Raw genomic sequence first — 14,127 nt, forward strand, 5'->3', positions numbered from 1 at the left:
AATATTGCGCTAAAATGTAAATTTGAGACTAAAAGTTATAAAATTTGAAAGTGAATACTAAAATCGTAAATTATACCGTACAATGCCACTTACTTAATAAATTTCTAACACAAAAAAAAAATTCTGACCCCATTAAGCAAAATTTGAAAAAATATAGCATACATTTAGGCGCATAAGCTTTAAATGACTAAATAAAAGGTTGTATTGTACAATAATATGATTTCGAAAAGCATTTTTTTTTAAAGCTCACGCTATTTACAACTCAACCATATCGATATGGTTGAAAATTTGAGGAAGTAGAGTAATCGAACTCTTGAATTGACAACAGAAGTCAAATTTCATGCAAATTATTTTTCGTAACTTGAAAGTATCTACAAGTGGAAGTTTGTTTGTGGACTATGGTGATTCGAGTTAGGGATGTTCAACTGTATGTAGGCGAAAATAAAAAAAAATTAAAGCGTAGTGGGTCTTGAGGATGCTCACTTTAGTTTTGCAACCACTTTCTTTTATTCTCTGCTTTCCACATTGCTAAAATCAACTGCTTGAAGCTGCTCCATTTTTCCACTTTTTAACCAAAAAAAATAATAATTTTTCTAAACATTCTGCAATTAATATTATTTGTATATAATTACCACGCGAAGCTAAAACTGTTTTGCACAATATCGCAACAATTAAAACTCAAGGAAGACAAAAAAAGTATTAAAATCAATATTTCTCAAATTAGACTTAAGTGTGACACTTTACTAGTGGTTGTTGTTGTTGTTATTATTATATATGAATGATATTTTCAGTATGTTGCAAGTCAGTTGTTAGTGTAATCAGCAGTTACATCTCTTTTTAACACTATTTACTATTATATAATGCTCCACAACTTGCTTATACAATTAATAATTGTTGTTGTTGTTGTAATATTTCCCTTGTGTATGTATGTGTGTGAGTTTAATGTTCTTAACTTCTGTATATGAAGGTAAAAAGGCATTTATTTGTATTGCTCAAGCAAAGTATATAGACACGACAGTAGAAATCAAGCTTACAAACCGTACAATAAACAAATAACTCGCTCTAAATGAGACGTACTAAAAATTAAGCGACATTACAACAGTTTTTATTTTTGCATTTATGTTTATATGTATGTATTTGTATGTAGTGAACATGATGCTTTCTTTATACTCCTTTCATTGGAGTTTCTTTTTTGCAATTTTGCTTTATTTTTTTATTTTGTTTTTTATTTTTTGTTTTTGTTTTTGTTTTTTTAAATTAAGTTAACCGCAGTTTTGTAGTTACACATACACGATTATGTATTATATTTGATATAATTTAATGTATAGTTTTTGAGTTTGAACAAATCGAATTTGCGGCCAAACGAAAATGAAATTTATTCATATTGTTATCATTGCATGTAACGAATGAAAATTTGAAATCAAAATAATGCTGCTGCATACAAAAATTACAATGTCGGTCCGTCCGAGTAGTCCTCGTAATCATCACAATCGTCTAAGAAGTCTGAAAATAGATCGGGACTGACATCGTAGCCCCCCACACGCACTTCAGAATTCTCAATGTCAGCAGCCATTTGACGTAAATTATCCACACCGGCGAGTAGTTGCCTGTCAAAAGAGAATTAGATTAGCTTAGGTGCCACAAATTATTGTCCACACACATAGTCCACATACCTCAGGTTATTCTCCGCATTTGATGCTGCCCTCAGCAAGTCACGCGAAAATTGTTGTGTTCTGGACGGTCGGCCAACAGTGCCACCACGCACACCCGCAGCGGCCGCTCCAGCAGCAGCACCTACACTGGCGCCACTGCCACCACCACCGCCGCCACTCACGTCCGCAACAAATGGACGCGCACGATCACAGTATGGTACATTGAAGCCGCCTACGGCACCCTCCTCGCGCAGCGTCTCATTTTCGTGACGCAACGTCTCCAATTCAGACTGCGCAAATATTTATAAAAATATTTTTTATAATTTTTTTTTTAATAAAAAAATATTTTGTATAATTTTGTTTAAATTAAAAAATATTTTGTATAATTTTGTTTAAATTAAAAAATATTTTTTATAAATTTTTTATAATTAAAAAATAGTTTTTATAATTTTATTATTTAAAAATTATAATTTTTTTTTAATTAAAAAATATTTTTTATAATTTTTTTAATTAAAAAATATTTTGTATAATTTTGTTTAAATTAAAAAATATTTTGTATAATTTTTTTTTTATTAAAAAATATTTTGTATAATTTTGTTTAAATTAAAAAATATTTTTTATAAATTTTTTATAATTAAAAAATAGTTTTTATAATTTTATTATTTAAAAATTATAATTTTTTTTAATTAAAAAATATTTTTTTTTCATAAAAAAAACGTTCACTTACCGTTAGCTTTGCCACCTGCTGCTTTAGCTTGACGACATAATTTTGTGACGTTGCGCCCGTTGCTGCTGTGGGCGTACTCGTGCGTTTACTTCGTTCCGCTGCGCCTTCAGCACGCTCAGGCGTTTGCAGCTCCTCAATTCTGTGTTGCTGTTGGTTTTGTTGTTGTTGCTGCTGCTGTTGCAGTTCACTTGCCTGCAATTGTCGCTCCAAGTCGTTAGCACGCCGCGTCTGCTCGTTGAGCGCAATGCGCGCGTCATTTAATTCGCGCTGCAAGCGATCGTTCTCAATACGCAGCCGCGATAATTGTGACGAGATCGGCGGATCATCGGGCGAGCCTATGGAATTGGATGGCAAACCGACAGCCACGTCGGCCAACCGCTGTGAAGAGTGTATTATTGGGCCGTCAGAGAGGAAATCTGGCAGCATTTTCGCATTACTAGCCGTGGACTCGGCAGTTGCACCGCCTCCCCCACCACCATACGAGGGCGATGGTCCAGGTATGCCTATGCCTACGCTCACACCATTACCACCAGCGACATCGCACACATTGCTATTGTTGACACCACCGCCGGCGCCACCACCAATTGCACCGCCCGCCACATCGACATCACTGAAATCACGTATCGGCGAATTGGGCGGCGAATTCAGATGCATATCGTGTGCATACCACGAGTCGAGCCAGTGATCTTGCACGAAGTCGGGCAAAACGGCGGCGGGAAATTCACCGGCATTGCTGGGCAGTGGACGGGTGACTGGTGGTGCGGCCGCCACAGCAGCACCGCCACATGCGCCGTTATTCATGTCACTGAGTGGCAAATTCCCTTTCGGTTTGGACGAATTTGTGTTTAAGGCAAGACGTGTGGGACGCGCTTCCCTCATGCCGCCGCCGCCGCTAACGCTAACGTTTGGTGCTCCTGTGCGACGTCTCGGCGATGCTGTTGCGGATGACATGGGCATTTCATAGTTTGAATAGGAGCGTGGCACATACTGATGCCGATCGTATTCACTCGTATTATTTAACGAGTTGTTTGTACCCGCACCGCCATCACCCATGCCACGACTGCTGCGCGACGGTGTCGAGAAAATATCTGTAATTCACAAGCAAAAAATTAAGTAAAATCATTTAAATTAAAACATAAAAGAAATTAAATTAAAAATAAAAGAAAATTAATTTAAAATTTAAAATAAAAAAAATAATTTTAAATTAAAAATTAAAAAAATTAATAAATTAAAAAATAAAAAAAAATAAATTAAAACATAAAAGAGAATAAATTAAAAACTAATAAAAATAATTAAAGATTAAAAAAAATAATAATTAATAATAAAAAAATTATTAAAAATTAAAAATAAAAATAATTTGAAATTAAGAAAAAAATAGTTAAAAAAAATAACTTTAAAATAAACCAAAAATTAATTAAAAATAAATAAAAAAAAATTAATCAAAACTAAAAAAATTAATTTAAAATTAAAAAAAAAAATTAATTTAAAATTAAAAAAAAATAAAAAATAAATTTAAAATTAAAAATTATTTTTAAGAAAATGAAGAAAAATTACAAATTCAAAACAAAAAAATAAAAATATTACCACCACTATCTGGATAAAGCCGGAAACCAGAGTTCGCGTTCGCTCCAACACCTGCACTGCGTACACCACTCGGTCCAGTGCTGCTGACCCCCTCTAATTGCTCATCCGCACCGCCAGTCACATATTCTGCCAGACTTGCTTGCGAATCGAATGAAGAGAATCGTGGCGATCGTTTCATTTTTGTGGCTGACGTGCCAAACGAATTGCCGCTATCTGGTTGGCCTGCACTATTTGTGGCCGACAAACCGCCAGTCATAAGCGATGATATTGATGTGCTGGAAAGCGAAGCTGACTGAGGAACTTTTGGCCGTGCGCCAGTTGACGTCTGCATTGACGCACCACTGCTGGACGCTAATCTCGCATTATTATTTTGTGGACCATTCGTGCTACTGCACGCCGATGAGTCCAATGATGTGACTGTTACAGTGCTGGATGGCGCCGTTATAGGCGGGCCGCTACTTAAGAAATGTTTAAAAGAAAATGAAGATGCATTTTGTGTTGGCGCTGCGTGTGGTTGTGGTACATGCTGGCTAGTGACGCTGCTGCTTACAGGTTCCCAAGTAGAACTGACATTTGTTTGTTGCATTGTGGCTTTAAGGTGAAAATTTTAAAATAAATTAGATTTACAAAAACTGTAAATTGCTTGAGTAGCCTACCATCAACTGGTGCACTGTTATTTGAACGACCGTTTGTGTAATCACCATAACCACCATTATTGCCACTACCATCTATTGGGCCATTTATACAAAGGTCCGCAACCAGGTCATTGAGTTTGCCACGCATAAAACTTGACGTAGACGCCCCAAAGTGATTACTTCTCGAACTTGTACCGGCACAGTCGCCACCACCTGCACTTGTGACCTTGCTCTTGTCACCGGTTCTGGCTATGTCACCCACTAGCACATCGGCATCACAATATGACACCGCTGTGGGTATTTCTGTTGCATTCGATGTCGACGTCACACCCACAGATGCGTTAAGTGAATCCACACCGTTGTTGTTGCTGTTGCTACTACTACAACTATTGTTGTTGTTATGTTGCACCTCATCGTTTTCTTTTGCCATAATTTGTTTTTGTTTTTGTTTTGCGCAATTCTTTTATTGTTGTTGCCGCTACGTTACTTTTCTTGTCGTTGTCCCTGTCTGAAGTTTTTTTTTCGTGTTAGTTGCAATTGGCAATTTCTCGTCTTTGTTCAATTTCTCTTACCACTGCCTGCACTTATTGCACATTAACTGGCTTTCTACTTTAAGCTATGCCTTGCCTCATAGAAGACTCAAAAATTGCACATTTATATTAATTGAAAAAGCGCAACAAGACTCGGTTAGATTTGAAAGTTTACAGAAATTTTCAAGAATTGTTAATTTTCCCAAATCTGAAAGGCCCTTCAGTCAGTGGTGCCAGACTTGTAAAGTGTGCAATTTTGTAGAGGATTGTAAACGTCATTGTGAATCGCTACTTGTTTTTTTGTAGAAAATTGAAATATTTGATTAAAAACATTTTCGAATTTTCAAATCAGTGAATATTACTTACTAAATTCGTTATACTTTAATGTAGTTTCATAAGCTATGTGAAAGAATTGTTAATACTTCTCCAATATTTATTAAAGGCGAAAAAATAATTTTTAATAGTCTGCTTAATTTTATGTATTTTTTTTAATAAAACCAAATTCCGACAAATTTAACAACAAAAGTCATATGCTGTAATTAAATGAAGCTTTAAAAATTGTAATTATTTCACTTAATCAAAAATCTCATAATTTTTTTCAAAAATTCCCAATTTGTGTTGATTGTGATTATGTCATTTACATCCAAGTAACATGATTGTGAATTCTGAAATAAAAGAAGAAGCAAGTAAACAAAAGCAGCTGTTTATTGCAATAAAAAATATTTACAAATATAAACAAAATTTTTTTAACGATTTTTATCAAGATGGAAGTGGTTCATTGTACTCCCACAGAGGCAGAGCTTTTACCGGAACGTGAAATTCAATGCACCTATAATGGCTGCAATTCCGTTTTTACAAATGCCGGTAATTTGGATATGCATTTACAAAGACATCATGGCACACAGCCGATGAAGAGAACAGATTTCAATGGAAAACAGTGTGTTTTCCATTGCCCTAAGCTACAATGTACATATCACGAGCAGCATGCTGGTAAAATGCATTTCAAAACACTGAAATACTTACGGCAGCATTATAAGAAAGTGCATGCAGCTAAAACAAATGTCTGTGATAAATGCGGAAAGGCTTTTATCAACGTCAATCAGTTGAAGACACATATGGAAAAATTGTGCGGCATCAAATACAGCTGCATAGAGTGTGGTTGGGATTATAATAGTAAAGAGGCGCTGTTGACACATTGTAAACGCAAGGGACATAAATTGCGAGACAGTGGTTTAGTTGAAGTGAAAACAAAATTACGGCAAAAACCACAGTCACAACAATTAGTGAATCAAAGTCATGATCAGGAAACGCAAACAGACGGTGAGTGCCTCATACCAACTTGCATGTATTTCATTGTAACATATTTTTTTGCTATCTATTTTACCAGTTTCAAATAGTGATACAAAGAACGACATATCGACAGAAACAGAGGATTACCATACACATGGCAAAAACGCATCGACGAGCACGCATACGCCAACTGATATAGAAACCCAAACTGAAAATGTCTTCTTAAATACAATGCAACATACCAACTGCAACAGTTTAAGTACAAACTTCCACAACTCGTTGCCACATGCTCAGCTTCTGCCGCCTTCTACGCATACCTACACACAAACATATGATGATTTATTCACAGATTCCTTGTTGGGTTTCACCGACATACAAACACAAACCAATTGGTCCAGTTTCGCCGATGCCGCCACGGATGCAGAAATGAACGAAGAAGTGTCAGCACATCAATATAACACATCAAATGCCGGCACATGTACACGTTGCGCTTCTGATGAGTTGCTGGTGTCGACCGAAACCCAAACTAGTTTCACACAATGTTTACTCGAATCACGCACCGCTAATGGCGTTGCAGAGGATGGCAATTTTAGTTTATATCAAACACAGCATACACAGACTTGTGACATGCTGTTGGGTGCGCTTTTTGGTGCACAAGAAAGTGATTTGATTGGTGGATTTCAATCCACCTATACGCAAACATGATGGTTTGACTTGGATCTGTATGTCGTAGGGGATAGCGAGCAGGAAAGTTGGAAGGAACAAGCCGAATAGAATTAAAATATTTTTTTTATAAATTAGAATTAATAACTTTAATAATTTCTCATGCTTCAAGACAAAGTACGTTATGAATCTCATCGATAATATTTAATTATGAAATCACGAATACTTGATACTTAGGTTAATATATATTTAATTAATAGAAAAAAATAATATTTAAATTATGTACTTAAAATTAAACCGTTTTTCATAATATATTAAGATTTCCCAATTCGTGCCCTTGAAATTTGTTTTCTTATTTGAAAAAAGATTTGAAGCCCATTGTCAATACTCGCTCTATTACTGAATTTCGTCATCTCTTTACCTTGACATTCGCTTTCATACGAACAAAACTTCTATTGTACAAAAAACGGACGAACGCCACATAGAGAAACGCATAAACAAAACAAACAGCGGTATGTGTTAAAGTGATAAAAATACGGAAAACTCTTTTTATTTATTTAAAAGAAAAACAAAAAGAAATTTTATTATTGAATTGTTGAAATGAAAGATCAGTATAAGAAAGCACTTATGAATGTGGTGCACGAAACGAGGAAAACCGTGCGCACTTACGCATTATAAGCAGCTACTGCGTCGGGCGAAAGATTTTTCGTGTAGTTGTGTCCGTGTGTGAAAAAGGGGAGGGAATTGGTTTGTTAAATTGGACTGTGAAGAAAGTAGAAATGGTAGAAACTCTATCGTCGCCGCCTTCGAAAGATTTCGACTAATACTGCACAGAAAATTCAATGCAAACTTAGTCCTTGTGATAAAAAAAAAAAAATATTAAAAATACATTATGTGCGCTATTAAAATAAGATGAAAAAATACTTAAGTAAAAATAGTACAACTGCTCGAATTGGGTATATTTACATACGAAAGCAAAACAGCTAAATACAAAAGTGTATACCTGGTGAAGGTGCAGCGCAGCTATACGGTGGCATTAAAAACGCTGACAATACGGAAAATTGTGTAGCGTAAAAACGTATACACGGGTGAGGTCAAGTAGGCTGACCACTCGTACCAACGCTTAAAACGCAGTCAGGCAGTCTGCTACTTGTACATCGATGTAGGGTGAGGCTGCAACATAGTGAATTTATGCATTTGCGACCATCAAACAATATTTTAAACACATATATAAACGGTTAAATTACAGTGAAGTTAACGTACAAAGCGACAGCCATAAAGTTCTGCAATTCTACACAACAAAAATCAGACAAAAAAAGAAAGCGGGCCATTGGCCAGTGATTGTAAGCATTATATCCTGTTTCTGACACCGAAGCGATGGTGAAAGGTGACTTCTCATAAAATACATATTTATGCACTGTCTATTTGACTGCCATATTCTACTATTTATTCTAGTGCTTGCAATGCCGCGAGTGATATTGGCCGACGTTGTATTTACAGTGGCAAAAATATTATCCTGTAATCCAATATGGGTGTGCCGGGTATTTGTAAAGCATAACTAAAAATTAATTTGCGCAGCAGCAACCGTAATAGACGATTTCACAGTGTTATAAATAATCAAGTTTGGAAGGAAGAAGAGGCAAGGAAGCAAAATTAAGCCAACAAGCCGGCAAGCCATATTTGGCCCACCCCGCACTGCTGTTTATACTGCATTGACATTCACACACACACTTGCTTTCACATAAAAGGTAAAAATCAATGTCTATGCCTTCTCCATATTTATGGTGCTTATTGATATTTTTCAAAGAGTTCTTGGCAAGCATAGACTTGAGGACGACATGCTGGTCACTCCATTATGGTTAATATAATTTAGACTAGGATACTATTCAAATGAAATACAAAAGTGGCGTGTAGCATATTGTGCATTTGTAATGGTTTATTTATGTGTGTAAATATGTATTTATAGTTACATTTTTGTGTTGCATTCAAAAACAAAATTCGTTAGATTCAAAAACCACAAACAATAAGCCAAGAAAGCAAAAACTTAGTGTAACATATGGAGCCTCTAATATTGCTTTACTTGATTAGTAGGAGGATTTTTAAAATTTTATGAAACTAAAATTAATCCATACACTCCTCATTTTCAGTTATTGTGAAAACAGTTTGCCTGCTGAATGCGGTTTAATCACGTTTTGCCCACTGCGCTCCGCTACGCAAAAATAAACTGCGGATGAAAAAGATAATTCTACATAGTTTGCGACAACTATTTTGCCAATGCCTAATAACGTTATAAAGCATAGCAGCGCCAGCGCCAGCAGTGCCAGTAATGGGCGCAGCAGCAGCAGTAACAATAGTAGCAGCAGTAGTAGTGCCAATGCCAATCCAGCAAAGTCAATTATTAGCCATAAAAATGAGACGATGTCTACGTACGTGGGATCGTCCAACACACTGCCAGACAAAAGCGTTATAATTAAACAATCAAACAACAACGAACGCATCGCTACACATCGGCGTGATGGTTCCAATATAACGGGAATACAGCGTCCAATCTATCGTAAGTTACAGTATATTAGCCCACAGACGCATTTTCGCAATGGCGCCGCATCAGCGGAAGCCTTAGGAGATGCCACGCTGAATGACAGTCGTAGCGATGTGCTTGTCTACTCCGAAGATGGGCATTTGGTATCGGCTAGTTTGGAAGCGCTCATCACGCATATGGTGCCCACCAGCGAGTATTACCCAGAGGAGAATTTCATTTTCGCATTTCTGCTTAGCGCGCGCCTCTATGTTCGGCCACATGAACTGCTTGCGCAAATATCACAAACGTGGGAGCGGCAACAGCAACAGCAGCAGGAACAGAAACAACAACATAATCTACAGCAAGGCGTGGACGTTGTCGATGAGGCACATTTTGGGCATTTGGCTGTAGCCGCCTCAGCGTCACCGCTAATGCAGCGCAAGACCGCGAATAGCGCCGTTTTATTGCCACCCACCATTGGTCACAGTGAGGTCAATGTAATTGTAGAGGGCCATCTCAAACAGCGCACCGCCGTACAGTTGAGTGCACAGAATTGCATACGTTTGCTTGCCGAATGGATCGAGACGTTTCCCTATGATTTTCGAGATGAACGCCTGATGCAGCAGGTGCGCATATTAGCGAGAAAATGTGTCTACATTGATAATGCGCTCGGTAGGCGCGTCTCGCGTATTTTACAGCTACTCGTACATCGTCTCACCGTACTCGAACAATACGAGGCAACATTGCAAGCAATGGCAGCTACAGATCTCACCGCGGCCGGCAGTAATCAGCAACAACTACCGCACTACAACACATCGGCAGCGGCGTCCACCACTGCGGCGAGCACGCATAGCGGTACCCACAATTCGCTAGTGGGTTGCGTAAAGAGTCACACACTACATACAACCAGCATAACAGAGGCACACAAACCGACCACAATCACAAACAACTCGAACTCATTGGGATCCGTGGCCGTTGCGGCGGTGGCAGCGGCCATAGATGGCAGTAGTGCGCATGAGGTGCACGGCATTATGGACATATGTCCAAGTTGTGCACAATTGGCGCATCAGTTGACCGCCATTGAGCTGGAGCGGCTGTCACATATTGGTCCGGAAGAATTTGTGCAAGCTTTCGCCAAGGAATATCAACACACTATCGATGGCAAATCAACTGCGGCTACAACAACAACAACCAGCGTTGGAAAGTGCGAGCGTGCGAGTGTTGACTCCACAACGCTGCATGATATGAAGAAAACGCGCAACCTAGAATCGTACGTGGAGTGGTTTAACCGGCTGAGTTACCTGACGGCAACGGAGATTGTGAAGGTATGAGAAGCTATGAGACAGTGTGGCTTTGTGTGTGTGTGTGGATGCGCACACATGCCATTTAGGTTTAGTAACTTGTTTTAACTTTGTTGCATTTCACATTTTTTTCTAGTATCCGAAGAAAAAGCAGCGTGTACGCATTATCGAATACTGGATAGAGACCGCGCGGGAGTGTTTCAATATTGGCAATTTCAACAGTTTAATGGCGATTATAGCTGGCTTAAATCTAGCGCCCATTTCAAGGCTTAAGAAGACGGTAAGTGATTCTAGCTGAAGTATATACTATATATATTAATTAGCGCAATATTGGTGAGAAAAAGTGTAAAAATTAATATTACAAAAATGTATTTGTTGCTGTAGTGGTCAAAAGTGCAATCTGCAAAATTCTCTGTGCTGGAACATCAAATGGATCCTACATCGAATTTCAATAGTTATCGCTCAACACTTAAGGCGGCCATGTGGCGTTCGGAGGGCGCTACAGAGGAACGTGAACGCATAATCATTCCATTTTTTAGTTTATTCGTTAAGGATTTATACTTTTTGAACGAGGGCTGCTCCAATCGGTGAGTACTTAAAAGCAAAAAATAAATTTTTAAACTAACCACACTTTTCAAATCTAATTTTCTTTCTTTTCCTCCACAGTTTGCCAAACAATCATATCAATTTCGAAAAATGCTCACAACTCGCCAAACAGGTAATGGAGTTCAACGAATGGAAGAAGGTCACTTGTCCATTTGAGCAAATGCCAAATGTGATTGCATATCTGCAGACCAGTAGTGTACTCAATGAGAACACATTATCGATGGCGTCATTCGAATGTGAACCACCCGAAAATACGGAGGAGAAGGGACGCTACAAAACGGTTAAAGCCGAAACTAAACAACAATTATTACATCAACTGCAACAAGAGCAACAACAGCAACATCAACACCAACCATAGTCGTTTGCAACAGTGTTGCAACACAAGCAAAGAAGAAGATGTTATTTTTATGACGGTATGTGTATGTATGTACTAGTGGGTTTAGTGCGGCGCAAATTAAGTTATTTAGCGAATGCTATGCATTAATAATGTGAAAATGTAATTTTAAATAATTTAAAGTTAAAGTTCGCCGGTTTGCAACCTAACCTCAAAAAGCTTTTGCGCTGCATAACCCTCGTCTACGTTTATTTTTGTTTCTCGCAATTGTTGCAGAACGCTTGCCATTTTTGATACCTACTTTGATATTTTTCAAAACGTTTTTAACACATATTCTAAGTCTAGTTACATTTAGCGTTAGCATATAAGATGACAACAACAGTAAAAACAAAACAACAAGCCACAAATAAATAGCAACATAGTAGCATAATGAAAAGGAAAACACACAAGAAACAATTAAAATTTACTTGCGAACAATTTTGTGACTTCAAAAGTCAAAAAACATACATATATTTACATATATATATATTGTACTACTTAAAATTCAACATTGTCGCAACGGAAGCTGTGGTTGCCAGTAATTGTACTTAATGCATTTAGTAATTTATCGAATAACATATAACAAAAAAAAAAACAAAAACAAAATGTAAGCAAATCTCAAATAACGCAAGAAAACTTTCGATTACAAATTTCTTTAAGAAATTTCAGAAATTATTTTAGTTACTAATTTTAATTTTTTTACACATTAATCTATATATATTTTTTTTATTATTGTAAATGACAACTTTTGTGTTTAACTTCAAAAGAATTAAATGTACAACCCTGTGTATGTGTGTGTTTTGTAATGTTTAATTAATGTTTAAACAAATGAACACAAACAAAAATAAAAAAAAAACTCTATGTAAGTTGTAATTGTACTATATACATACAGACACACTTGCACATGCATTATTTGCGCTAATATGTAAAATGTAAAATTTATAATGCACTCGATATACATATTTATGCGTACATTGTGTGTGTGTGCTCTAATTGCTAAGTTGACAGTATTGATATTTACAACTAAAATTTACTATTATATAGTTGAACACGATGAACGCGGCGGGAACAAAAGAAATTTGTAAACTAAAAGGAAAAGAAAGAAAACAAAAATTATAACTAATACTAATTAGTTAACGTTTGTATTACACGTAAACAAATGCTCACTACACAAAAGCGAAACAAAATGCAGTATTTATGTTCATGAACATTTTCTTTATATACTCGTAAATAAAATAAAAAAAACATTATTAACAAATTACTACATTTACAACACACGCAAATTAAAAAAAAAAAAAAAAAAAAAACAAAAAATAAACTCATAAACTTTTGAAAACCGAAAATACATAAAACACTGATATTATGCGCATATTTGACGAAAATAGTGTGAAGCAAACGAGAGCGAATGAATTGTGGTAGCTATTACGATGCTTTCCTTTATAAGATTATTAAAACTAAGCTATAAACTTTTTAAACAACAAATCAACAACAAAAAACAGTAAACAAAACAAAATTTGTAACAAAATTCTCAAGCTGAAGCTGAAAACAACAAATAAATTCTACAAAAAAAATCAACTTTTAAGCGTTTTTTTACAGCGATATAAAAGCAGTAAGTATTTTAGTCAGAGATTTGGAATAAAAATAACAGCTGTCACAATATTGCAATACCAACACGTCACTATAACAACAACACTTACAAAGTTTATTTTATATTTTCCAGTTGGCAATGTCACACGTCAATTGGAAACTTCGTTTAACTGTATGCCAAATCTATTACCATATATAACCAACAACAACACAGCGCTAACAGCAAGAAAGCGAATGCATGCAACAAAGCAAATTGAAAAGAAAATCCAATAAGAACGAGTGCGTTGCAAATACGTTGCCTTGCAATAAACACGCGTGTAAAGGAGACGAATGCTATTGCCGCATACATTGTTTTTGTTGTACTTAGTTTTTCAGCATTGTCAATTTTTGACATTTTTAGTCGGGAAAATCGGCAAAAGCAAATCGCAACAATGGGGAAAAACTGCCATTTGGCGGCTTTATGCGCATTTCAGTTGTCAAAAGTGTTTGAGATGTTGAGCCGAGTGGTTGGCTAGAGCGCGTTTACGGCAACAGCACTGGCAAATGAAAAGTAACACAAAGGGACAAATTCCAATTGGAGAAAAATCCATTTAAAGTGATTTTTATTGGTGAAGTCTTTCCAAGCAGAAATATTTAGTGAATATTTGAACAATTACAAAAT

At 36.5% G+C, this 14,127-nt stretch overlaps 3 protein-coding genes across 3 annotated transcripts; 2 read left to right on the plus strand and 1 right to left on the minus strand.

Moving 5' to 3' along the window:
• Positions 1 to 1,102: 1,102 nt before the first annotated feature.
• On the minus strand, positions 1,103 to 5,377 carry LOC105220896 (uncharacterized). Its single transcript, XM_011197459.3, has 6 exons — positions 5,171 to 5,377; positions 4,620 to 5,106; positions 3,964 to 4,554; positions 2,380 to 3,467; positions 1,674 to 1,942; positions 1,103 to 1,607 (listed from the first exon to the last, which is right to left on the minus strand). Exons 2-6 carry the CDS (start codon positions 5,026 to 5,028, stop codon positions 1,448 to 1,450), a joined length of 2,517 nt encoding a protein of 838 aa, XP_011195761.2. The 5' UTR covers positions 5,029 to 5,106; positions 5,171 to 5,377; the 3' UTR covers positions 1,103 to 1,447.
• A 284-nt stretch (positions 5,378 to 5,661) lies between these two features.
• On the plus strand, positions 5,662 to 7,123 carry LOC105220905 (zinc finger Y-chromosomal protein 1). Its single transcript, XM_054229035.1, has 2 exons — positions 5,662 to 6,473; positions 6,526 to 7,123. Exons 1-2 carry the CDS (start codon positions 5,893 to 5,895, stop codon positions 7,121 to 7,123), a joined length of 1,179 nt encoding a protein of 392 aa, XP_054085010.1. The 5' UTR covers positions 5,662 to 5,892.
• A 410-nt stretch (positions 7,124 to 7,533) lies between these two features.
• LOC105220919 (ras-GEF domain-containing family member 1B) lies at positions 7,534 to 13,454 on the plus strand. The gene is made up of 6 exons (XM_011197490.3): positions 7,534 to 8,468; positions 8,537 to 8,829; positions 9,229 to 10,924; positions 11,037 to 11,180; positions 11,285 to 11,487; positions 11,567 to 13,454. Exons 3-6 carry the CDS (start codon positions 9,356 to 9,358, stop codon positions 11,862 to 11,864), a joined length of 2,214 nt encoding a protein of 737 aa, XP_011195792.2. The 5' UTR covers positions 7,534 to 8,468; positions 8,537 to 8,829; positions 9,229 to 9,355; the 3' UTR covers positions 11,865 to 13,454.
• The last annotated feature ends 673 nt before the right edge of the window (positions 13,455 to 14,127 follow it).

The sequence above is a fragment of the Zeugodacus cucurbitae genome, chromosome 4 (assembly GCF_028554725.1).
Source record: "Zeugodacus cucurbitae isolate PBARC_wt_2022May chromosome 4, idZeuCucr1.2, whole genome shotgun sequence".
Lineage (NCBI taxonomy): Eukaryota > Metazoa > Arthropoda > Insecta > Diptera > Tephritidae > Zeugodacus > Zeugodacus cucurbitae.

Bases quoted from the DNA above. Each gene is read 5' to 3' on its own strand.
- LOC105220896 (XM_011197459.3), bottom strand. From the start codon at position 5,028: ATGGCAAAAGAAAACGATGAGGTGCAACATAACAACAACAATAGTTGT. The intron at 3,468-3,963 runs GTAATATTTTTA...TGTGAATTACAG, and splicing joins GCTTTATCCAGATAGTGGTG to ATATTTTCTCGACACCGTCG. The intron at 1,943-2,379 runs GTAAGTGAACGT...ATATTTGCGCAG, and splicing joins AGCAGGTGGCAAAGCTAACG to TCTGAATTGGAGACGTTGCG.
- LOC105220905 (XM_054229035.1), top strand. From the start codon at position 5,893: ATGGAAGTGGTTCATTGTACTCCCACAGAGGCAGAGCTTTTACCGGAA. The intron at 6,474-6,525 runs GTATTTCATTGT...AGTTTCAAATAG, and splicing joins TGCCTCATACCAACTTGCAT to TGATACAAAGAACGACATAT.
- LOC105220919 (XM_011197490.3), top strand. From the start codon at position 9,356: ATGCCTAATAACGTTATAAAGCATAGCAGCGCCAGCGCCAGCAGTGCC. The intron at 10,925-11,036 runs GTATGAGAAGCT...ATTTTTTTCTAG, and splicing joins CGGCAACGGAGATTGTGAAG to TATCCGAAGAAAAAGCAGCG. The intron at 11,488-11,566 runs GTGAGTACTTAA...TTTCCTCCACAG, and splicing joins AACGAGGGCTGCTCCAATCG to TTTGCCAAACAATCATATCA.